This window comes from Lynx canadensis, chromosome B2, assembly GCF_007474595.2.
Source record: "Lynx canadensis isolate LIC74 chromosome B2, mLynCan4.pri.v2, whole genome shotgun sequence".
Lineage (NCBI taxonomy): Eukaryota > Metazoa > Chordata > Mammalia > Carnivora > Felidae > Lynx > Lynx canadensis.
In genome coordinates, this window is record NC_044307.1 from 119,660,793 (window position 1) to 119,687,493 (window position 26,701).

The following is a 26,701-nucleotide window of genomic DNA, read 5'->3' on the forward strand; positions in this document are numbered from 1 at the left end:
AAGTACAAATACTATATAAAATCTTGAGTGGTTGGTTGTATTTTAAAAATCCCAAAGTTTTGTTCTTCCCTCCTTAACTCTGCCGAGTTCCCTGTAGCTTCAGTTACGTGTTTCTCTTTGATGATTTTGTTTTGTGATTTTATTAACATGAAAACAAAAAATACCTCACAACTTGCATAAAACCTGTTTTTATATTTTTTAGGGACTTTATCCAGAATCCCATGGCATAATTGACAATAAAATGTATGATCCCAAGATGAATGCTTACTTTGCACTTAAAAGTAAAGAGAAATTTAATCCTGAGTGGTACAAAGGAGAACCAGTGAGTTGTTTGTTTGTTTTGGCTACTAAGATTTTTTTTTTTTTTAATTCTCTTCTATTTCAATCAGAGTAAACTACCAGATTCTCTGGAGCTTTTAATAACCTACTTCATTTATTGTGTCGTGACCATCCTTTTGTAAATGGAGACAGATGCTGATCATCCTGAACACAGCTTGTATCATTGCGCAATGAGAGTAGTTTATTTCATAACTGGGTTTGGGTAATTCTGAACCATTTTTTGTTTTCTGCTTCATTCCACCTTCTATACACTAGGAGTGTATAGAAGTCGTCGGGGCAATCTTTTGATCCACATAACACTAATGGTTTCTGAAGGAGGTAAACTTTGACTTCATTTGCATTGGCTAACACAAAGATTCTTTCTGGCCATGATTTAGATGTGTTTCTTTGTATTTTTCAGAAATTTCCACAAAAATCCCATGGGGTCTTTTTAGATAGTCTTGATATTCTTCTTAGAAGGAAAAAGAGCATGATGGGTAATTTACAGGGTATAAATTCAAATTTTAGTGCTGACACTTAAAGCTATGTGACTTTGGGCAAATTATTCTTTCTCTGCCTCCCTTTTCTCATGTTTATACTGTAGATAATACTGTTAACCTTACGGGGTTATTGTGAGGATTATCTAAATTAATAATTGGGATGCTTAGGGGGATGCTATTTAGAACTGAAATTGGCAATAAGTGCTTAATAAATGTTAGTTACATAACAAAAATGTCAGCAAATTAAGTACATGTATATTTGGGGGTTTTTTCTTCTTTCCAGGGGAAACCCCATTAAGTAGGGGTGTGGCTCTGAAAGTTGCAGAGATTTCTGAAAACGGACTGTCTATATTTTTTAGGTTAATTTAAGTTGTAATTATTTCATTTTGCTGCTGTTCAGAGTCATATTAAGTGATTATTTTATAGTCTCACTGCTGGAGCTCATTAACCTCAAACATAGTCTAGCACTTGAGAGAAACACACTGATGTTACATGAGTGTATACTTTGCTAAGAAGTGAACAGTTGTGTAATTTTCTGACTTGCCTTCATTCTCTTCCCCAGATTTGGATCACTGCTAAATATCAAGGCCTGAAAAGTGGTACATTTTTCTGGCCAGGATCAGACGTGGAAATTAATGGAATTTTCCCAGACATCTATAAAATATATAATAGGTAGGTATAGATGCACTTTTTCAGAATTGCTCATTTATTTATTTTTTAATCTCAGCTTCTCCTTTTTATCAAGTTCTAAGTTCTAGCATTTGCATAGTGCGTTAGCTGAAAAATGAGAATGGCCAGAATAAGAACTCTATCTCAGATAGCTTTTAGGTGGAGGGTAGGTGAGTTTTGAAGGGATGGATGGACAGTGAAACTAGACAAAGTTTTTTCTGGAGGTTTTCTAGAAAGTGCTGGTTACATGTTACGGTTTGCATTCAGATCTTTGGGCAGGAATAAAAAATGAAGGCATAGTGACTGACTCCAACTTTTTAAGAGTCACGAGCAAATGAGTTCTCCATCAGGTACCTTTTGTGAAATGTATGGTGGACACATGGGTTATTCATGTGGTAGCAATTGCTATTCTCAGATACAGGCATAATATCATCAGGTAGATGTCAGAAGCACATTTTTAAACCTAGTTGCAGCTTTCATTGGGATGCTTATGGGGACACCATTTAGAACTGTAATTGGCAATAAATGCTTAATAAATATTAGTTACATAACAAAAATGTCAGCAAATTAAACACTTGCCTTCATTCTCTTCCCCAGACCGAAGCTTCCCCAATGTGAACCTTAACTTTTGGTCCTTTATTGGGAAAACAAGTTAGAGTTTTCAAATAAAACTTTTACATTGTTTCAAACACAATTAATGCATGTAATTGCTTTAGTCTTTCAGTGTGCTTGTCAATAAGAAACACACTGATATTTTAAACTCAAACAATGTCACAGACTATTTAATTTTGTTTATCCTTAATTTTAGTTCAGTACCATTTGAAGAAAGGATTTTAGCTGTTCTTAAGTGGTTGCAGCTTCCTAAAGATGAAAGGTATGTAGATGACTAATTTGTATGGTAACTACTCCTTTGTTTTATAGATATCACAGAATGTTTAAAAATAAGCAGCAAGAAAACTTTGCAGTTGGCTCTGGCATTTTATATCCAAATAAACTCTTTAGGGAGCTCTTATGGCTACCATTTTGAAGAACTCCAAATCTGCAAATTATTTCTCAGAAAGACTAGAAATGTTACCCCAGTGTTGTAGACTTTTTAATCACTATCAATTGTTAAATTATTCTTTCCATTCTGTTTTACAATGTGTTTATAAAATATTACATTTTGATGCTGTTTGATTTAGACCACACTTTTACACTCTGTATTTAGAAGAACCAGATTCTTCAGGTCATTCATATGGACCAGTCAGCAGTGAGGTAAGTACCTTTTTATCAGTGATTACTTCATGAAACCTGGTGTCATGTAACTAAACCTGCTTTGAAGCAGGTTTCTAGACCATTCTAGCAAGATTCCATGATTCTGGGAAGAGTAGTAAGCACAATTTTAACTAAACCAAAGGATGCACTCTAGTAAAAATAACAGTAGTCTTGTCTATACTTTCCACAGTGCTCAGTTGAACTGATGGTAAATTAAATTCCATATTCTCATTTCCAAAGCTTTTATCCACTACATTTATCCCTACATTGGCTTAAAAACTAAGGGTCTTTGGAAGTTTTGTAAATGGGTAAGACTCCAATTTTCTTTTTTTTTTTCTTTCTTTCTTTTTTTTTTTTAAATCTTGACTTATTTTATTCTGTGTTTGAGAAACAAGAGTGTGGATGGCAAAGGTTCAGGTAGCCAGGGTTCTGGCCTGTCCATAGACTGGTTTCTTTTTTTTCTTTTTTTTTTAGTTCTTGTTTTGATGTTTATTTGTTTATTTATTTCTTTTTTTTTTGAGAGAGAGAGGCAGAGTACGAACAAGGGAGGGGGGCAGAGAGAGGGATACACTGAATCCGAAGCAGGCTCCACACTCTGAGCCGTCAGCACAGAGCCCAACGTGGGGCTTGAACTCACGAACTGTGAGATCATGACCTGAGCCGAAGTTGGACGCTTAACTGACTGAGCCACCCAGGCACCCCTAAGTTTTGTTTTTTTTCTTCTTAATTCAAGTTAGTTAACATACAGTGTAGTCTTGGCTTCAGAGGTAGAACCCAGTGATTCCTCTCTTACATATGGCATCCAGTGCTCAATTTTCTATGTAAATAGAGGAGAATTAGTCAAATAACACAAGAAGCCTACTATGATCTCTCCACCTTAGGAGATCTAGCTCTGACCTCTGAGATCATGCTTACAACAGAGCTTGGGCATTAAAGAATAGGAGATTTTGTCAACACTATAGAAAATTTCAAATAACCATGGTTTTATTGAACAGTTAGTAGGAAGTTAGAGATGGGGAAATGGCTCATGTACTAAGGCTGTCAACATGAGATCTTACTTGACCTGACACCCTTTTAGGAACTTAGCCCACCCCTGGCTAGGTTTGTAATCGGTATAGTGCTTTGAAAGATCAAATACTGCTTTCAGTTTTTGTGCGGCCATAGAATTTTTATATCTTGGAGCAGAGGAAGCATTGGAACAGAAAACGATTTGAGCTTCTTTCCTTGTACTTCTAAGCTGACTTCCCTTATGCCGTGTATTTTATCTGTGACCCAAGATCTGAAAAGAAACAGGGAGTAAGGATCTAGGAATATTGGTGGTCATGGTGAAAGGAAGAAGAGGTATAGCCAGGGTCCCTAATCTCAGAATCCTTGTTATCTTTTCCCCCATATGACTGTAAGAGATAAAAGACTAGGAATAGCTAGAATTTCACCCTAGTCTGCATAGTTTGTGAGCCTCAAAATCTCTTTAGCACAGAGTCCAGACCAGAGCCTATCCTAACATGTCTATTAGCTCCTAACATCTCCAGCAGCTCTGATATAGTTAGTAATTCTGTGTGCCCTTGCTTTGCTCTTTAGAGGTGGGGTAAGGAAGACACATGGTCAATAAGGTGACTGGGTCATAATTGGTGACAGGGAAAAGTGTTGTGTCAGTGTTATCTTGGTTTGACAATTGGACCAGATGCTAGTGTAATTTTATTCTTTCACTAAATTCACTGACACAACTCATGTCTAGGTCAGTCTGGCTATAAGGAAGTCTGAGGATCATTTTGTAATTGTTTGGTTATCAGCTCATATAAATTATGAAATCGGTGCTGCCTTTTCTAATTTCACTGAAGATTTTCCAAAGGACTGGTTTTTGTGATTCATCTTCATTCAAGATTGAGCCCCTGGCTTTTGTATCATAGTCACCAGCTTGTAAACTCTGTTAAATTCTAATATTACTGGCACATCAAAACCCACTTGATTTTAATACTTAAAAACTCCAACTTGCATTACTTGGGTGGCTTTGAATGAAAGACCATATTGAAGGAGGTTGTTTCATTATTACAGTGGAATAAATTGACTATAGAGATAAGACTGATTTGATACATTACAGAAAGCACATGTAGAGCTGCAAAGAATTTTCCTGGTTTTGCAAGGAGAGCCGAAAAGAGAAATGTCAAAAGCAAGTTACTAAAACTATTTGCTAGTCTGTCCTCGTGATAGATGTGTGCAAAATACATGCAGTTTGCAAGGAAATAATGGGTTCCTAGGAGTTCTAATTTAAAACATTTTTGTCAATGTTTATTTTGAGAGAGAGACCACACACAGAGTGTGAGTGGGGATGGGCAGAGAGAGGGAGACACAGAATTGGAAGCAGGCTCTAAGCTCTGAGCTGTCAACACAGAGCCCGATATGGGGCTCGAACCTACGGACCGTGAGATCATGAACCTGAGCCAAAGTTGGAGGCTTAACTGACTGAGCCACCCAGGCACACCCTAGGAGTTCTAGTTTTAAAAATCAAACATAATGAACTATAAGCATTTCATGAATAATTTTTAACATTTTTGGCAATTTAGACGATCAGGTCGGCTAGTGACATTTCCAGTACTTAGGATTGAGCATGTATGGGATTTGGGCCCTTCTTTTTATTCATGGGCATTGTCTTACCTGGCTTGTCTTAGCCTAATGCAAATCATATGTAGTTCATCATAGTAGTTGTATCCACTGAACTTTTCCTTTATGAACAGAGATAGCTTTACATAGAAATAGCCGTTAATATGGAATCCATCACATGAAATTGCTTCCCTTTCTTAGGTCATCAGAGCTTTGCAGAGGGTTGACAACATGGTTGGCATGCTGATGGACGGTCTAAAGGAGCTGAACTTGCATCAGTGCCTGAACCTCATCCTCGTTTCAGATCATGGTAACCTGAATTTTCATCATTTACCCTTCAGGTTAAATGGTGCCCCCAAAAAAGGGTTCCTTGACTGGTTGTTGTTTCATTAGTTCTTCTGATTGTTATAGTTAATTCTTTTTTTTTTTAATGTAGTTTGTTGTGGAAAATGTTTAGGGAAAAAAATTATATAAAATATAAAGTACAAGTAAAGCACAGAATTCACAGCTATCAATGATAGTGCACCCATTTCCTGATTTGAGGAAGGTTTGTACCAGGAATTTTGAAAAGTTAAAAAAATTTTTTAATGTTTAATTTTGGTAAATGTAGTGTAATAATTTTAGATTTAATACATTATTATGTACGTCTTCCTATTTAGCATAAAAATCTGATTTTAGAAGCAGTATGTATTAATTTTAGCACTATGTTAATTTCACTTTTTACTTATTTGGCCTTTAGAACATGTTTGTGTAACAGCCTTGAGAGTGCAGAGGCATGAATGTACAAGAAAATAGAAAACACGCCCTTTTCGTTTTTTTTTCTTGTTGTTATTGTTTGTGTCAGAAATAATTGCTAAAAAGCTATTTCTAGAAATAGCTGTAAGAAGTTTTGTTCCAAAGAAAATGCAGTTCTGGAATGAGACTGAGAATTTATAATACCAGTTACTATTCTAGTGATCTTATGAAAACAACTAAGCTTTGCTATTTGGTCTGAAGCTATGATATTCCTCCTCACCTACCTAAATTAGAAGAAACAATAAAGTAATTGTGGGATGAAGGGGAAAAGATTTTTTTTAAGTGAAATGGTGGATACAGCTGAAGTTCTGTGTCTTACCTACTAGATGTTTAACTCACATGAGCACTGAGCACATATTTATTGAATTAAATTCTGGAAGTGAAGGAAATTCTCTTCTATGTGTGAAATTCTTTATTGAAGTTGTAACATGTTTGGGAATTTTTTCTCCTAGGCATGGAACAAGGCAGTTGCAAGAAATATGTGTATCTGAATAAATATTTGGGAGACGTTAAAAATATTAAAATTGTATATGGACCTGCCGCTCGCTTGAGACCCTCTGATGTCCCGGATAAGTACTTTTCATGTAAGTATATATGGACGCTAACTTTGAATGTGATTACATTCTGAATACATTCCTCTAAATTATTGTATCTCCACACTAAAGGGCATCAAGTTAATTTCCTTTGCATGATTAAATCTCCAATGCAGGTCTTCTGCACCCAAAGGGATTTTATTCAAGACATAGATCTAACCACTTATTTTTGTTTTTTGTTGCTAAGCATATTATGTGTGTGTGCTCAGTACATTTTTATGTCGTAGTGTGTGTTTTACTTGTATTGGGTTCGAGATTACTTGTACTAAAAATAAAAACAAAAACAAAAACAAAACAAAACTTAAAAGAAAAGTTCATCTTGCATTTATTCAAGTTTCATTAATGACATTCCATTAAAATAACTTAGAGCTGTTATAAAATAATATTCTGTCACAAGGAGGAATGCAGGAAATTCTGTAATTCTTATAATTCCATAAACAGCTGGTTTCTGTCCTCAGAAATGACTTTCTTTTACCATTCTAAAACACAGTGAGAATGTGTTTTGTAAACAGAGAAGAAGAAATTTCAATTCTGTGTTGACCACATGTGCAACCCAATTGCCAAGGAAATTTTTAAATGTTAATTCTTTTGCAAGTCAAGTGCATTTCCTAACTGTTTGCACCTCTGTTATAGCCTGCTTAAAAGTCATATACAATTGTTATAAAACCTGTTATAAAACCATATAGGTGGAGGCAGTGCCCAGAGATGTTTAGTATGGATGACTAAGCTTTAACTTTCTCTCATTAGGCCTGTTTCCCAAATTAAGGCAAAAATATCTATATTTATTTATCAATATACATACATGAAATATATATACATTTATTGTATCTGAAATTTTTTTTCAAACTTTATAAAGTATGGCTAGAAGAATCTTTGGAAATCTAGACATATATTGATTTGTAGCACAGAAGACACTAAGTAAATCTGTGTGGTCTTGCTATGCAAATTCAGTTACAAAACTATCTACTTGCTCTCTCTTCTACGTTCTCCAGTGTCCTTTTATTTGGAAATTCTGGAGTTACCAAATATCAAAATATATAAAATAAAAAGTAACGGTTTCCTTAAATCTCCCTAATTCACACCTCATTTCCTCTCTCTAGAGATTAAACACTGTTAGGCTTGGAATGTCTTCCCAGATATCTGCTATGCGTATATAAAACACTATTTTTTTTTAATTTTTACACTATGAAATCATACTAGATCTAGATGCATGGTCATATTTATGGATGGCCAGGTGAATGGACACACCTATGGATGACCAGATGGATGGATAGATAGATACTCTTTAACTTGTCTCTTCATTAACAGTACGACATGATTTCACAGGCATGGGGTGGTTCCTAAAGATCTGTCTCATTCCTACCAACCACTAATATATAATGGTTTAAATAAGCTGTTTGGAACCTGCTTTGAGTTTGAGTCTGACATTCAACATTTTTGTTTTATTTTTATTTCTAATTGTAGCATAACATCCATGATTAATTCTTATCTTTGTCCCCCTTCAGTTGATTATGAAGACCTTGCCAGAAATCTTTCCGTGAGTGTATTTATTTTTCCATTATTTACTTATTGTTAGTTTTAATATATATTTAGAAAAAAAGTTCAGTATCTGTTCTTGGGATTTTTTAGCATTAGAATTTTTGAGTATGTGGGCCAACATTTAAACGCCCTATAGTTTTTAAAGATTTTTAAGGACACACCCCAATACCAGCATTGAAAGTTTTTAAGAATTCATTTATTGTCATCAATTAATTTTTATAACAGTAAAGAAATAATTGGAAAAAAATAGAAGGGAAAAAGTCTATAGCTATCTCAGCATAGGTACTGTTGGCATTGTTGTATATTTCCTGCCAATCCTTTTATGCCCATTTAAAAAATAAATTCTTGACTTGGTGATGAGTTATCTACAGTACTTTTTTTTACTTGATATGTTTTATTTATTTATTTATTAAAGTTTATTTATTTGTTTTGAGAGAGAGAGAGCACACAAGCAGTGGAGGGACAGAGAGAGGGAGAGAGAGAATCCCAAGCAGTCTCTGCACAGTGTGAATGGGGCTCCAGCTCACAAAACTGTGAGATCATGACCTGAGCCGAAACCAAGAGTCAGACACTTAACTGACTGAGCCACCCAGGGGCCCCGAAGTGTTTTAAATATTGAAGAAAATGATTACCATTGCAGTTATAAGAATGTTTGGAAATGGTATCATCGATAGTAACCCAAATATTAATGAATGGCATAGTCTAAGAATTTTAGTTTTTTTTTTTTTTTATGTAGCAATTATGATTTCCCGTAAAAAATACGAATATTGAATCGTTGGGAATAGAGGGACTCCGTTATTTTTGCATCTGCGACTTACTGAGCAGACTGGTAAAATTTTTAACAGAAAAAAAATCTTACGGAATTAGAATACAGTCTCAAGAGAAGTTTACACCTAAGAAAATATCGAAATAAGAGTTTTTCTTTACCTTCTGTAATATCAGTGCCGGGAGCCAAACCAGCACTTCAAACCTTACCTCAAGCATTTCTTACCGAAGCGTTTGCACTTTGCCAAAAACGACAGGATTGAGCCCTTGACATTCTATTTGGATCCTCAGTGGCAACTTGCATTGTAAGTTCTGATGGTTTCCAGGTAAACCTCACCTGATATGTTAGTCATTCAGTGTAACCATTGGGCCCTTTTCAACAGTGTTGTTGTATGAAAACTGTGCACAGATGATTCTCTTCACTCTGTCCTGGGGCTTCTCAACCCGGGATTGACCTTTTGGGGTCAGACCATTCTTTGTTGTGGAGGGCTGTCCTGTGCATTGTGGGATGTTTGAAAGCATCCCTGGCTTCTACCCACTAGATGAAAAAGCACCCTTTCCATAGTTGAGCCAACCAAAAACGTCTGCAGACATTGCTATAGGTTCCCTGGGGAGGGCCATCCACCCCCAGCTGGGAGCTACTCCTCTGCCCACATCCATATTGATTATTTATGTTCCACGTTGGTGTTACCACTTGCTGCTCTTATCTCTTCTGCACATTACAGTTATCCTAATAATACCTTCAGATCCAGCGAATAATTGGTAAAACCTCTTTATGATAATGAGCGATTGCTTTCTTCATTTTACAAAGTTGTTTTTTCAGCTCAGTTTATTGATGTGTTGGAGAATTATTTGGATGGTTAATATTGTTAATATCTCAAAACCTGATAATTAACTCTTTGGATGGTTGCCGGGAAGCCAGGGGCAATAAATACCCCTGTCAAACAAAACCTAAGCAATGAACCAGGATTCACTTTAAGAGTTTCACTGTCTCTACTTTTACTAGAGGGCTGTGCTTTTCGTGTTTGGAAGAAAAACATTGAAAGGAGGGATGGTCCTTGCCTTCATGGGAGAACCAATATTTTACGAACATCTATATTCCAAAGATTGCTTTAGGCTAAGCCATTTAATTTGTACAGACAACCCAATACAACAAGACTGAAACGAAGATAAGATAACTACATGGCCAGTGTCACAGCTAGCAAATAGCATAGTCAGGGTTCAAAACTAATTTTGTGTCAGTGCTAGTGGCTTTTTTCCTCTATGCCATCCTGCATTTATGGTTGATTTGTCTGCAAAATAAAAGATAAGGGTGGCCTCTTACTGCTTTGCAAAGCCAGGTGGTTTTGTTTACCATTTTTTGGTTTGTTTAACAAAATAGTTACTTATTCTTGATTAACAGAAATAATGTGACTTTAAATTTTGCACTATGAATAGACTTCACATCATTAATTCATACTATGTCAAAATTAGGAATCCTGCAGAAAGGAAGCATTGTGGAATTGGATTCCATGGTTCTGACAACATATTTTCAAATATGCAAGTAAGTAAATCTGATATACTTAAAAAAAATAGTAGTTTGTATCTGAAGAAAAACTGATATACAAAGTTTAGATTTATTTACTTATTTATTTAAATATGAAATTTATTGTCACATTGGTTTCCATACAACACCCAGTGCTCGGTTGAAGAGGACGACCTTCCCCGATAGAGGAGGACCGTTCTTTGGTCAAGGGTATACGAGCAGCTGTGCTCCCCTGCTAGAACCTCCAAACAAGCTCTCAAAGTTTAGATTTAGAAACACGGATTGTGCTTACATTTCTTGGATGAGAATTAATGAAGCATATGATTGCATATAGTCATTTTATTTTGAGCATGGTATTAATAGAATTTGTTAAAATATTCATGTTTCAGGCATGTATGACGTATTATATGACTTATACCTCATACTAAATTTCTAATAATCATTTTGCATATGTTTGTGTTCCGTTAAGAATATTGCTTTCACAGTAAATGAAAGCTGGTGATTTAAGAGGAGAAAAGATATCATACTTGTTCTAAATGAAGGTAATGCCTTACATTCATCTAGCAATTTAAAAGTTCAAAATATATGCACAACAGTTATTTAATTTGGTCCCTACAGCACTGTGTAGGGTGGGCAGAGTGACATTTATATCCCATTCACAGATGAGAAACAATTTCATCATCTGTTCTCTTCTGACTGTCAAGTCAGAATCACAGTAAAGCTGAGAGAAGTATCCTACATGTCCTTAGATTACATGTGCAACAGGGGTTAACACCATATCCTATGAAGCCTGTGGGCACGGTATTTTTCTGATATCTTAACATAACCAGTTTATATATGTACAATATGGATAATATAAAATAATTTTTTTCACCAGCTGCATACATAGCTGATATGAACTGATAAACTGTTAACTTTTCTGGCCAATCTAGTCTCTCTTTATCGGCTATGGACCTGGCTTCAAGCACAGCATCGAAGTTGACTCTTTTGAAAGTATTGAAGTCTATAATTTAATGTGTGGTAAGTGTGAACAGGCTTCTTTCATTTCTTCTGAAAACAGAGCTGGAATAGGATTATGAAAAGTAAGTCACACGGTGGGCATCTCTGTAGAGATGACGATGATGTGAGACAGATCACATTTTTACCTTTCACCTTCCTGACCCAGAGTCATTGAAAAAAAATATGTGGATCATTGCCATCTGATTACTGGTGTCTCTTCCACGGGTTTGCACACAGGTAAACTGCAACACCCAGAGCTGTGAGGTCTGTACATCCCCAATGCCTAGCAGTTTGCCAGGCCTTCGGCTTAATGATACGACGATTGACTCAGGCGTCAGGTGGAAGCCCGGGAAAGAGTTTGGAGTCTGTGAAGGGAACACAAAAGAGGCAGAACCTCTGGTAGCAATAATAGTTGAATGGATGACAATGTCACAGTTGTAGAAATGGAGGAGGACCCATTAGATATATTACTGACTTACTCTGTACTTTCTTAATTAATACCTTTATGGTTGGATATTATGTTTTAAGTATTACTTCCTTTTTCTGATAATGATACTAGACATTTGCAAAACCTTAAATATGTCCTGAGTATGATTCTTTCAGTGGGGGCCTATACACTCAAATGAATTAATATATCCTAAAGCACTTAAAACAGTGCCAGGCATATCCTAAGTGCTTTACTGTTTAAGTGTTTGCTATTGTTATTATCAAGAGCATGAGTTTTATTTTATTTTATTTAAAAAACAATTTTTTTAACGTTTATTTATTTTTGGGACAGAGAGAGACAGAGCATGAACGGGGGAGGGGCAGAGAGAGAGGGAGACACAGAATCGGAAGCAGGCTCCAGGCTCTGAGCCATCAGCCCAGAGCCCGACGCGGGGCTCGAACTCACGGACCGCGAGATTGTGACCTGAGCTGAAGTCGGACGCTCACGGACCGACTGAGCCACCCAGGCGCCCCAAGAGCAGGAGTTTTAGACTCAGACAAAGCTGGTTTTGAAGCGTAGGTCTTACTACATTAGTAGCTTTGAGGCCTTGAGCAAAGCACTGGGATTATTCATCTACCAAATGTTGACAATAACTTATTAAATTGTTTTGAGGATTAATTAAGGAAAATATATTGGCACAGTGATTGACATTAGTATGCAATGGTGGTAACTATAGTTATTATACACTTTAAACTTCAGAAGTTTCATTAGAGACGTACAGCAGAATATCAGTAATTCCATTAAGAATAGCATAGTCATGTGCTTGCTTCGGCAGCATATATACTAAAAAAACACAATAGCATAGTCATAAATGCTCTCAAATTCAAGAGAGTTTTATAGTTTTATTTTAGGTAGAGAGTGAAGAAGCCTTACATACATTTAGTTCTAAAAAGATAAAAATAGTGTAAGTCTACCATTTATTTGATTTTGAAACCTCGAGGTAACCATTTACCATTCTTGGCATTATGCAGATTTACTGAATTTGTCACCTGCTCCTAATAATGGAACTCACGGAAGTCTTAACCACCTTCTAAAGAATCCTGTCTACACCCCAACGCATCCCAAAGAAGCCCACCCCCTGGCACAGTGCCCCTTCACAAGAACGCCCAGACATAACCTTGACTGTTCATGTGATCCCTCCGTAAGTATTGACAAAGAGTGTAGCCCAGTTTGTGTGATTCTGCAGCACCCTCTGCATAGCATGTGCTATAGAAACACTTCATGATCAAATTAAAATGTATAAGTGAGCATAAATATATATTTATGTTTAATTCCAAATAAGCACGCACGTGCAGCCCTTTTATTATTTATTTTTCCTCTTCCTGGTTTTTGCATTTTCACGTACTTTTTAATTTTTATTTATTTATTTTTGAGAGAGAGAGAAAGTGCAGGCGGGGGAGGGGCAGAAAGGAAGGGAGATGGAGAATCCGAAGCAGGCTCCACACTGTCAATGCACAGCCTGTCATAGCACTCAAACCCACGAACCGTGAGATGTGGCCTGAGCTGAAGTCGGATGCTTAACTTTGCCCAGGCAGCCCTCACTTCTGTTTTTATCCCTTGGTGCTGTGACTTGACTTGGGTGCAGGCTGGGAGAAGTCCAGCTAAGTTCTGGAGCATCCTGAACCATGGAATCTGTGCTACTGTCCTAGCAGTGAGGTCTTGATTATAAACCAGTCACAGTATTCTTTTCCTAAAATATATCTCAGTTTATTTTAAAGTATTTTTTAATGTGTATTTATTTTGAGAGAGAGAGAGTGAACTGGGGAAGGGAGAGAGAGAGTCCCAAGCAGGCCCTGCACTGACAATGCAGGGCTCAATCTAGGAACCTATGAGATTATGACTTGAACCAAAATCAAGAGTCCAATGTTTGACTGAGCCACCCAGGCACCCCTCAGTTCATCTTAAATTTAGAGGCAAAACAACATTTTTTGGCAAGAAATGGATATATGGCACTTCACTTTTTAAGTTTATTTATTTTGAGAGAGACAGAAACAGTGCCAATGGGGGAGGGGCAGAGAGAGAGAAAGAATCCCAAGCAAGCTTCAAGTTGTCAGTGCAGAGCCTGATGCAGGGCTCGGTCTCATGAACCATGAGATCATGACCTGAGCCAAACCCAAGAGTCAGACGCTTAATGGACTGAGCCACCCAGGCGCCCCGGCACTGTTTTCTTTTTACTCCTATCTTAATATATAGTTTTAAGAAGATAAAAATTTGTGATAACAAGTGAACAAAATTGATAGTGTCCATGAAGATAGAGATTTGGGGAACAGTTGATTTTATGCCTTCCATTTTGTTTTAGGCTCATAAAAAGACTGTCAGAGTAGGGATAAAAATTATAAAACAGCAATTCTTATTTTTCATTGATGGTGTTGTGCTTATGTAACAATTTTGTCTTCTTGAAGCTGTCATCTGAATTTTTATCTTCTTCATCAAAAAAAATAACTTTCACTTGTACAAGATGGTTTTATCATTGTCCCACGATGGAACAATGAGGCTGTAGAAATTGTTACAAAATTAAAACACATCTCAAAACAAACAAACAAAAAAAACATGTCTCTCATCGCTTAAAAAAGTATTATTAACTTTTAGGTTTTGCCGGTTGTGGATTTTGAGATACAGTTGAATTTGACTGTGGCAGAAGGTAAGGAAGGCATCCTTACTCTTGAGCTCGGAATGTGGAAATAGGCTTTTTCTCAACAGTGTCAACCACAGAGAACTGGTCTGGGGACATTAGCTGAGAATAGCCAGTAACGTAAAGATAGTAGGGGAGGACGACCTGATGAAACATGGCAATGTCCTTGCTCAACAGTCTAGACTGCTAGTCATAAGGAAGGAAGGGATAGTTACAGCACATCATGCATTTAGTGGAAGCTGAATAACTCTTTATGAACAGAGTTGAGGTGGTTTGAGATTTTGGAGATTTTTATAAGTTTATAAGAGACCCTCAGATTTCCATTGAAAATACTGTTAAATTTCTATCTCACCTGGTTCTTAGTTAATTACAGGAGAGTATAAGTTGATTGATTTATCTAAAGTTATTTCTTCATAAATTTTTTTTTTTTTTTTTGAGAGAGTGTAAGCTGGGAGAGGCAGAGAAAGAGAATGAGAATCTTAATTAGGCTCCATGCTGGGCATAGACTTTGGGGCTCCATGCAGGGTTAGATCCCATGACCCTAAGATCATGACCTGAGCCAAAATCAAGAGTCAGACGCCTAACTGACTAAGCCATCCCGGTGCCCCTCTTCATAACTTTTGAGTGAAAATTAAGCATATTTAATACACAGACAACTGAGAACATTTGTCAGCTGGGACTTGGATGCTCAGTGTCACTTTGATATGATCTCTGATACACTTTGATGTAGTCTCTGATCCCTAAGTTACTTGGCTCAGTTTTTTCCTTCTGGAATAAAAAGGTGAAGTCTACATTATTCCCAAATTGAATTTGCCTATATAAAATCTCTGTACATGTTTAGAGAAATCTTTGATGGCCCATGGTGACAAAGCATAGTGAAAGATGACACTTTTGGAATTGAGTAGATCTGTGTTTGAATATGAGCTTAGGAACTGTATGTCCATTGGAAAAGTATTTACTCCCTGTAAACTGCTGTATTCTCATCTGTACAATGGACATATAACCTTAATTCATAGGACTATTTAAGAATTCAATTAGACGATGTGTACAAAGGACTCTACAAAGCACTTGACGCTTGGAAAAAGCGCAGTAAACAGTATATATACTATCACTGTTTCATTCAGCTTTATCTCATAATTTCAGTTCTGAATTTTTGTTTTCCAAGCACATACACCATCCTCAAATGTTTCTTTCTGGAGATTTGCTCTAAAGAATAAGTCATTAAAGTAATGTTAAAGAATTTTAGTAATATTATTTAAGACCTATTTGCTGAAATTTCTAGCAATTTCACAGTGTCCCCTTGTGAGATCTTGATATTATACTGATCTCTCAGAATCTTCATAGGCAAAAACTGTGGTGAATCCCTTTTGTTTTCTAAATCATTTATGGTTCTGCTCTTTGTAATTAGTTTGTGTTTTTTTTTTTTTGTAGTAAAAAATAATTTTTCAATAGGGTCTTAAGGAGAGGAAAGAATTAGATGAATGTTATCATTATGTATTATCATATAGTTCACAGTAAGTTTGTTGAACGGTGGTTTCATTTTTCCCCTATGACCCAAGAGAAGGTTATTAAGCGTGGCACTGTACCCTATGGAAGACCCAGAGTTCTCCAGAGGGACAGCACAGTTTGCCTTCTTTACCAGCACCGGTTTGTGAGTGCTTACAGCCATGACATCCTGATGCCCCTTTGGACATCCTACACTGTCAACAGAAATGCAAGTATTGGTCGCCCCTCTAGCTACGTGTGATTATTTCATTAATTATCATTAAGCAGAACATTAAAAGCATGGTTAATTTGGGCCAAACTAATCTTGGCTTCATAATCAGTTCCTAAATTAGGAGATCACTGAATTGGGAGTTGCAGGAATTAAGTTCTGATTCTAGCTCTATGACTTTGAGACTCCGAGCAAATTTCTTCTTCTGGGAAATGAGGAATGTGCATGAAAGTGTATCCCTTGCCTTGTGTTTGTTTGTTTGTTTTCATGTTTCATGATTCTAACTTATGTAATCAGTTTTGCAGTCAGTCACAAGTATTCGTCTCTAAATGCATAGATGTATGAGTATAAGGACTTTCCTTGGCTGTACTCACCTTAGTGGGTCCTCACTGATGGGGAAGGCCATTAAAACTCAGTAATTTTTCAGTGTGTAACACCTATGGGAAGATCCTCAAATCAAACTACAGAGAGGCTGGGGATCCCGTCCACCTCCCAGACCACAAGAAGCCCTTGAAAGGAGTTGTGGGTAGGCGTGGTATGGAATATCCCAGAATAAGACCGCCATTCCCCCTCATCCCTGTCCCCTGGCTGCTGTAGGAGAAAGAGAAGCAGAAGATAGGCCTTGAAAGAGAGAAGGGGGGAGGAAATGAGATTTAGATTTTGATCAAATTAAAGTTTTAAACTAGTCTGACCAAATTTTCAAAGACTGAATGCCTGGCAAGCTACAGGAAGCCCTTAAGGGACAGAAAGGGGATTTGAGAGAGCTTACTTGAGTCTAGCAGTTGGATTTAAAAAATAAAACTATTGTTAATACTCACTGAGAAAGGTAAATAAAAAAGGTAGGGATGTGTGCATGTATATATGTAATGTCTATGTTAAAAAAAATTTGTATATATTACGCACCCCCACATATTCTCATATTTACATAAAGTTTCAGCCATAAATTTGTTCTAATTTTGATGACTATCTTCAAACACTACAAACATGTTTTGTACTTGACTTTGTAATATATAGGAGTCTAGCCAGTATTGTGTAGGTCCCCATCAGATTTATTGTTTAATGCCTTAATTATGGTGTTCTTTGCTTTGGTTTGAATGTTCTGTTTTGTAATACAATCAAAGCAGCATAAATTCCATCATCAGTGCTCCTGAGGTTTTCATGCTGCATTGTTAATTCAGTGGCTCCCCCAAGCACCAGCTTTCAAGTCTATGCAGTTGTCTTTGGAAGATAGGCTCAGGTCCCCCCAGCATATAGGCCCATATTGAACCCAGCATAATAGGCCAATATTTGCACATATGACAAATGACTAATATCCTTAATAGTATAAAGAGTTGTTGCCTTTCAGTTAGAAAAAAGATGAATACACTGTTAGAAAAATGGGAAAATGGAGTAGGACCTAAAGGGACAAGTAGGGTGTTGTTCACAGACCTTGTAGGGTGTGGTTCACCCTCAACTCTTCATAAAGCAGTCTTCTTTTCTTTTATATGCCTGATACCTCATGGCTGTTTACATTTTGTTTTTCAGGACAGTTTCTCTACAGAAGACTTTTCCAACTGTCTCCACCAGGATCTTCGAATTTCCCTCAATCCTGTCCATAAGTGTTCGTTTTATAAAAATAATGCTGAACTGAGTTACGGGTTCCTCTACCCACCACGTAAGTTTCTTCCTCCCTGACCTGCCCTTTCCCTGGTCTTCTTTCTCTCTTCCTTCTCCTTTTCTTTCTTTTGGGGCAATGGACACCATCTTTTTATTGTTGATCATCACGAATGAGAAGTATAACTCTTACGGGAAAATTTCTAAAGCATCTAAAACTTGAATTTTACAAAACCTTTAGCTTTTGTTTGGAGGGTAGTTGATTTAGTGCAGACACTGTAGATAGGACATTCTTCATTTTTTCTACCTTTCTTTTACACAGAATTTGAGAAAACTTGAGTCAGAAGGATACAGCAGGGGTCTTAGGAGGGAGATATCATTTTGTTTGTTAAAAAGAAAAATAATTTGTCAAAGAATTAGGAATAGGCAGAGCCCAAGTGTGCTTGCCCTTTATGGGGACAGAGCCACTAGGGAAGATTTTTCTCTCCCTCTCTTTTTTTTTTTTTTTTTTTGAGGTAAAGTGTTCTCTTTTTAATGTGGCAAATTTGTATGTTAATGAGAAGTCATTTTGAGGCTGGCCTTAAAAGGCAAAAATCAGAAGTCTCCAGGTGCTTAAATACTTTCAGTATCCAGTCCAGTCCCCAGAATAAGTGTCTGAAGTCAGAACTTGGCTATTGCTTTATGAAAATAAAGCAGATCCAAGCTGAAAATCCATACAAAGAAGCCTTGTACAGCATTTCGAGGCAGACATCCTGGGATGTTTTTTTAGGGCAGTAGGTGTTGTTCTGAAGCCAGATATCCTCTTTTTTCCTTTCACTGTAAAAGAGTTGAAGGAAAGAAGATTGTCCACACAATACATCGTAGTTGAAATAAGGCAAATAAGGTAAAAATTGAACACGTTTATTTTGGGGCTCTTATTAAGCTTTTGTTTCTTTGCTAAATTCATCTTGAGGAAGAAAATACTTATTTTCCTTTTTTTTAAGGGACTTGACCAAGCACATTGCCCTTTCCCTTGACCCAGTACCTGGGAAACTTTTATGGGTTTAAGGTGATAGCTAATTTTTAAAAATGCTACTCCCATGAAAAAGTATAATGTCTAATGCTACTCATGAAGAATGAAATAGTTGTCTTTTTTATTTTTATTTTTTTGTAGAACTAAATAAAGGTTCAAGTCAACTATATTCTGAAGCATTGCTTAATACTAACATAGTGCCAATGTACCAGAGTTTTCAAGGTAAAAAATTTTAACCCTATATTTCATAATCTCAATGAATTTCTGTGTATTATAGGTATAATTTATATTAATAAGGTTGACCCTCTAAATGACTATCTGATACATTCTTACCGGTTTAACTTGGACAACACCAATACACAAAAATTCTACAACTATTAGAATCATGATATAGTCCAATACCATTTATTCTACTCTGTATTTAAATCTCTATAAATGACATTTTTTGGTGGAAAAAGTATGTAGTCTTCTTGGAAAGTTATCCAGTTAATATAATCTACAACATTTACATAAACTTTCAGTATGTTTCCTTATTTAACTTTTGGAAGTTCTTGATAATTGCTTTTGATCTTAAAATGTATGGATTTTATATCACTATTAATTATCGCAGCATTTGGCTCTTACAAGGATAAATATAAATTTATACTTCAAGTGGCATATAGGATTTCACAATATAGAGCATACAGGAGATTTTTGCTCCAATTTACATGTAGAGTACTTGTGACTATTTCAAAAGGAATGTTCAGATATTAACAATAATTCTGAATAACTTGCCTTGTTTACTGATGTTCATGGTTTTTTATGCTTTGTGGTGGTCTGTGATCACAAATTCATGGTGATGCACATGATCAGTCATGTCCAAAATAGTCTTGAATTCAACATTTGTTTATTAGTTCTGCCAAAGGCCAAAGTTGAGCAATGGATTTTTGGCCTCACATTAACACTGAAGCCAAATTTGACTTTGTCTCTGATTACTACAGATGCTGATTTCAAATGAGGTTGTTGAGTTTTTGTAACACAACAGCATGGCACCTTATTCTTTTGAAACTGCACTGACTTCCTTCTTGTTTCAGTTATATGGCACTATTTTCATGGCACCCTACTGCACAGGTATGCAGAAGAAAGAAATGGTGTCAATGTTGTCAGTGGCCCTGTGTTTGACTCTGATTATGATGGATGCTATGATTCCTCAGAGACCCTGAAGCAGTAAGACATATTTCATTTCCTCTTAAAAACAGCTGTCAAGTGGGATTACCATCCAGTTGAGTCACCAGAGCCTTTTCTGTCTGATAGTATTCATATTGATGTACGTGACATTTCCGATTACACTGAGAGCCCCTTGAAATACCTGATTAATTTTGATGTTTTGCTCAGTGATCAGTAAAATGTTTTTTGGAGGAAAGGAGTGTTTCTCTCCCACGCAGCTTAGATAAGTAATTCTTGAGCTCAGATTAAGCACTGAACTCACTGTATGTTAAGAAGGTAACATCCATGTTTAAAATCCCTATGTGTGGCTGATTGTTAAAATACTGTCTTAATTAACATACTGCTGGCTAGAAGATGAACACGTGCTGTGGCTAGAGGCATCCTGAAAGAACCAACAGGGTTATAAATCTATAGTGTCCAAGCTTAGGCCTTGAGTGAATGTCACAGCTTTTACCCAACTTTGGTTAGAGGGAGATGGAGTGACCATCTTGAAAAAAAAAACCAACAGTGGTTTTTTATAAAGGAGAGGAGGAGAACATTTTATTTTTTTATTTTTTTTATTTTTTTTAATTCACATCCAAATTAGTTAGCATATAGTGCAACAATGATTTCAGGAGTAGATTCCTTAGCGCCCCTTAAGCATTTAGCCCATCCCCCCTCCCACAATTCCTCCAGGAACCCTCTGTTTATTCTGCATATTTAAGAGTCTCTTCTGTTTTGTCCCCCTCCCTGTTTTGATGTTATTTTTGTTTCCCTTCCCTTATGTTCATCTGTTTTGTCTCTTAAAGTCCTCATATGAGTGAAGTCATATGATTTTTATCTTTCTCTGACTAATGTCACTTAGCATAATACCCTCCAGTTCCATCCACGTAGTTGCAAATGGCGAGATTTCATTCTTTTTGATTGCCGACTAATACTCTATTGTATGTCTATATATACCACATCTTCTTTATCCATTTATCCATCGATGGACATTTGGGCTCTTTCCATACTTTGGCTATTGTTGATAGCGCTGCTATAAACATGGGGTTGCATGTGTCCCTTCGAAATAGCACACCTGGATCCCTCCATTTGATCTTTCTTAAAAAAATAACATCAGGGGCGCCTGGGTGGCGCAGTCGGTTAAGCGTCCGACTTCAGCCAGGTCACGATCTCGCGGTCCGTGAGTTCGAGCCCCGCGTCAGGCTCTGGGCTGATGGCTCAGAGCCTGGAGCCTGCTTCCGATTCTGTGTCTCCCTCTCTCTCTGCCCCTCGCCCGTTCATGCTCTGTCTCTCTCTGTCCCAAAAATAAATAAACGTTGAAAAAAAAAAAATTAAAAAAAAAAAAAATAACATGAGTTTTGGAAGCAATTTTGCTATTAAGGCTCCAGGATAAAGAAATTGAAACATCTGCTGAGATTCACCTCTTCCCTGAGCACCGTTCTTCCAGGCAGGCTCGGAAATTACTCTTCACACACATATATCTGTAGCACATTAGTTTGTAAAATGACAGGGTTTTTTTTTTTGTTTGTTTGTTTGTTTGTTTTAAACTATATCCCTTGAGGAATAAGGGTCCTAACATAACTGCCTCAGAGGTCACAGCAGTAGAATGGGTAAAGAAGGGAACTTTATACATTTTGGATTCTACCAGAGCTCTCTGTTTTAATCCATCTTCTATATTATGGCTCCACAGAAGATTAAAATTGAAAACAATGCTCCCACTACCTTAAATTTTGAAAGATGCTGAAAAACAAACAAACCTAGCTTTGAGCCCCAAGGAAATAGAATTACGATGAGGTAAAGGTGTTACTTGGGACCTCTTGGAGAATATACTACAATTTAAAAGAAGTTATTGGGATGGGAAAGGAAATGCCTTTAAAACAAAGAAGAGTCACAGTTTACATCAAAATATAAAAACATATGACTTCTCTGGAGGGGATGGAACAGAAAAAAATCCCAAACTAGTTTCCTCTCTGTCTACTATCTGTGCAGTTGCATAGGGTTGAAAATACTTATCAATAATGCTTTAGAACTTTGGCTGTAGGTATTCGAGAATGATACATATTTTTTTTCTTTAGCATCTCCATTCCAATGTGTTCAGATAGAAGCAAAAAAAGAAATCCGAAGTTCAATAAATTCTTATAGAAAACAAAAAGTATTTAGTGTATGTCTATCTGAGTGTCTTCTAATTCATTGTCTCAATCTGGCAGGATATGTTGAGGTATCACAATGACTAACTTCATACTAACATTTAATTATTTGCATTGTATTTTTAGATGCTTTGCATTAAAATTATACTTTCCTGAAGTATTCATTAAAAAGAAGATAGTTATTTCTTTCTTAAAGTGAATATTGCCTTATCTTACAGAAACAGCAGACGCATCCGTAATCGAGAAATTCTGATCCCGACTCACTTCTTCATTGTGCTAACAAGTTGTAAAAACACATCCCAGACTCCCTCACAGTGTGGAGATTTAGACACCTTAGCTTTCATTTTGCCTCACAGGACTGACAACATTGAGAGCTGTGTGGTAAGTAGCCTTTGTTAGCTTACCTGACGCGTTGAAAATACGGATATAAGTATATTGGTGTATTGTATCTAACATTACTCTGGGCAAAAACGGAACTTGAATATGCATGTACTTTGAAAGGATGCACTTCACATGAACTTTGCAGGACGGTTTTAAATCTGATACTCTGAGATGACCTATCTCTGGAGAAGACCACCCTTGTCTGTTAAAAACACAAACTAGGGGTGCCTGTGTGGCTCAGTCAGTTGAGCGTCTGACTTTGGCTCAGGTCATGATCTCATGGTTTGTGAGATCGAGCCCCACGTTGGGCTCTCTGTTAGCTCAGAGCCTGCTCGGGAACCTCTGCCCCCTCTGTCTTTGCCCTCCCCCCTCCGCCCCCGCCCCATGCTCACGTGTGCATGTGCTGTGTGTCTCTCTCAAAAAAAAAAAATTTTTTTTAAAACACAATAAAACAGATCAAAATGTAAAAACATACGAATGCCTTCATATGGCATAGCCACTAAATTCTAGGTTTATTTGAGCTATGAATTTTTTCTTGTTCCCAAACTGGATTTATAATTCCCAGAGTGTTAACATTGTTATAAATTAGTCTTAAAGTTATAGTTCTGTAGTATTTCAGATTAATTTTCTGTATACGACTTTATTATAAAATTCATGTTTGTCTTTAATTATCTTTTCTTATTCTATGGTCATTCAGCATTTAGAAATAATTGTTTTATGTTACCTTATTTGCTCAGAATTTAAAATACCTAAACTCGTCTTTGAACAACATCAAGACTCCATTAAAATTTTAGGAATTTTAAAGTTTTTCCTTATGGTAAGCCAAATTTTTTTTTTTTTTTTTCAGAGTACTTCCCAGATTTCCCAGTAGATTTTTTTTTTCACTTTTTTTTTTTGTCCATTGAACTTACACACTCTAAGTTTAGATCTAAGTTGGCAACAAGATGTGGCTTTCTTACCAGCCTCATTTGAATGGGTGGTGGATATCTGGAGTCCTTTGGTCAAAAGGATGAGTCTGAGCTCAGCAGGAGAGAGTGCTATGATTGCTTATTCATTCCTCCCTTTATTTATTCATGTATCCCTTCTTGGATCCAGTCGTTCTTTTCTTTAATAACTACGTGTTGCCAGGGACTCTTAGTACAGAGAACACAGCAGTGAACAAAACAGATTGTGGTTTCTCCTGTGGGCCCAGGAGTGGAAAATAGGGATGTATTGCCCTCCTTGATCTAGGAGTCTATGTATCATTCATTAAGAATTAATGAAGATATTTCACTCTTTAATTGTTTCTCTGATAAACTTTGAGATTGATCAGTTCTCATAGAAGATATTTCTCATTAAGTTATTTTTCCTTATTCTTCAGAATTAAGTACAGAAGAGCAGGATTTTACCTTTTTTACCTATGCCCAACAGGCATCTAAGTGTGCTAACTGTTCAATGTTCAACACTGTATGAGTATTCCCTTGTTCATTGATTTCTTTTTTCCCAAGAGATTAAATGATCACTAAAGGTATCAGTTAGTCTTCTGCAGAAAATAAGAGGACCATGTACAGTGACTTGAGCAAGTCCTCATGTAATGGGCCATCCAGAGGTAGACAGTCTTGGGTCAGCAGCACCATTAGGGACCCAGACCTTTCCTGTGTTCCTTTGCTGCTATTATTAGCATGTAGCATATGTGGGCTGAAGATGGTTTCTACTTCTCTAGATATCATGTCTGAATTCTGGGCCCTTTCCCCCCAAAAGACGGCAGCAACAGACTTACGCTTACATTTCATGACCAAAATAATGTCAGGTGTCATGAGTTAGGCACCGAGTTCCTTTCCTATCTCTATCATTCCAAAAGCTCTTGTACAAATATTTTATCAAATTCTATAATAGTAATGTGCCTTGAAGACACTAACTATTGGACTTGAACCAGAGAGAGGATTATTTGAAGGTATATCACCCATACTTACTGATTCCTTCTGTTTCGTCTCTGAAGTAGTGACTAAGGATCAACAGGATATTGGCCTGAGAAAACAGATGTCTTACATGTACTTTGCATCTATTCCTGTGTATGTTGGGACAGATGAAAAATATCTACTGGCCAAGTAATGCACTGAGTCAGGGCTATTCCTTTGAGGGCCAGAGTGAAGATTGCTGCAGAGAAAAACTGAGTGGGGCAGCAATTAGTACTGGGTATAGTGATGATTGGAGGCTAATGGGAAAATGGAAACTATTGATCCATTCCCTTTTTATGTGAAAAGTCTATATTTATCCTTTCCAACTAATAATGTCCCAAGGGTACAGGAATCTTTATTGAAGGATGTCTTTAAAGTACGATCATAGGGGCTCAGTCAGCTAAGTGTCTGACTCTTGATTTCCGTTCAGGTCATGATGTCATGGTTAACGAGTTCGAGCCCCACATCAGGCTCTGTGCTGACAGCACGGAGCTTGCTTGGGATCCTCCGTCTTCCCTGCTCCCTGCCTCTCCCTCACTCTCTGTCCCTCTCTCAAAAGATAAATAACGTTAAAAAAAGAAATAAAGTACAATTATAGACCACCAATCAGTGGATACTTTCTTCACCTGACCCTCTCCAGGAGCCAGCTGCAGAAAAATGGTACTTATGCATGAATGTATGATTTCTATCTCTGTTACCTGCCTCAGCTACCACTTCTGCTTCCATGTGCCAGAGCACATGCCTTTACTTCTTGTCTGATCTCATGTTAGCTGAGACTTCGCTACCAAACCAGATGAAATTGTGTTTCACCACTTCCCCCAACGCTGGCTTCATTGCAACTGTGTAGGTAACGGATTCTGATAAGAGCTGGTGTTTTTATAGTGTGCACACATCATTACATTTGATCCTCAAAAACAACCTTATAAGGAGGGTGCAGGTAAGAGAATCAGGATTCAGATGTTAACCAACTTGCCTCAGTTTACGTGGTATGAAAATGATGGAACCAGGACTTGAACCCAACTTTCTTGCTACTAATTCCCACATTCTTTCGGCCATGCCACATTGCTTCTGTTTTCCAGCATTTTTTTTAACCTCACACTGATCCAGTCTCTTGTACCAGTGCAATATATGAGCATCTATTCCAGGTGTACTTTCCTTTCCCCAGATTTGAGACATCTGATTAAACAAACGTGCATAGTATATGTTAGATAGTGAGCTACTCAAGAGCAGGGATTGTACCTAACAAATCTTGTGGCCTCTGCCACTTGGGAGCCAAAGTGCCATAGCTGATTGAAATGGGAAGACAAAGTGCTTGTAGAGAAAGTGAACGGACTGTTCTCCAGTGACTGTTTGTTTTACATTTCCCACCTTCATAGCATGGGAAGCAGGACTCCTCGTGGGTTGAAGAGTTACTGAAGTTACACAGAGCTCGGATCGCAGATGTCGAACACATCACTGGACTCAGCTTCTATCAAGAGAGAAAAGAGCCAATCTCAGACATTTTAAAGTTGAAAACACAGTTGCCAACTTTTAATGAAGAAGACTGATATTTTTTATTCCAAAAAACACATCATAAATGTTTTTGAAAGAACCTTCTATTTTATACAGCCCTCTGTTCACGCTGTCGCGTTGTTTGGAAACTGTCGACCAGAGTTAGAGCTGAGAATCCTCTGTGATACGACCGTCTCAGGGAACCCTGTGGCCTCGGCCTGGCAGTAGGAAAATGTTCTTCTTGAGTCTCGCACATGTTTGAATGTGTCAGAATCGTTCCGATTTGGGAAATAAAGACAGACCATACCTAAAACTGCTCTTCTATATTCTCTTAAGGGCAGAAGTAGCTGTGAACGTTGTCTGGACACCAGACATTTGAATCTTCCTTTCGTTAATAAACTTCTGTGGAACTGGCAAACAGGGCGCTAATGGATAGGATTGGAATAATAATCCGTGTTACAGCATTAGTATTTTCATAAGAATTTAGAAGTGATTCTGGATTCTTTTTAACTTGGAGTTTTATTCATCTGAGTTTTAACCAAAAAATTAAGTGGAAGTAAAAAT

The 26,701-nt window shown here is 37.1% G+C and overlaps 1 protein-coding gene across 1 annotated transcript in view; it reads left to right on the plus strand.

The window, feature by feature from the left end:
- Positions 1–26,450, plus strand: part of ENPP1 (ectonucleotide pyrophosphatase/phosphodiesterase 1) — a 69,329-nt gene extending 42,879 nt beyond the window's left edge. Inside the window, 18 exon segments of the mRNA XM_030316364.1 lie at positions 203–322; positions 1,381–1,490; positions 2,296–2,361; positions 2,669–2,741; positions 5,541–5,649; positions 6,587–6,718; positions 8,233–8,264; positions 9,209–9,336; positions 10,505–10,574; positions 11,489–11,576; positions 13,014–13,183; positions 14,632–14,683; positions 16,234–16,388; positions 17,913–18,042; positions 19,135–19,215; positions 20,067–20,199; positions 22,547–22,709; positions 26,023–26,450. Coding sequence (XP_030172224.1) covers positions 203–322; positions 1,381–1,490; positions 2,296–2,361; positions 2,669–2,741; positions 5,541–5,649; positions 6,587–6,718; positions 8,233–8,264; positions 9,209–9,336; positions 10,505–10,574; positions 11,489–11,576; positions 13,014–13,183; positions 14,632–14,683; positions 16,234–16,388; positions 17,913–18,042; positions 19,135–19,215; positions 20,067–20,199; positions 22,547–22,709; positions 26,023–26,193 — 1,983 coding nt within the window. The 3' untranslated portion in view covers positions 26,194–26,450.
- Positions 26,451–26,701: the final 251 nt, after the last annotated feature.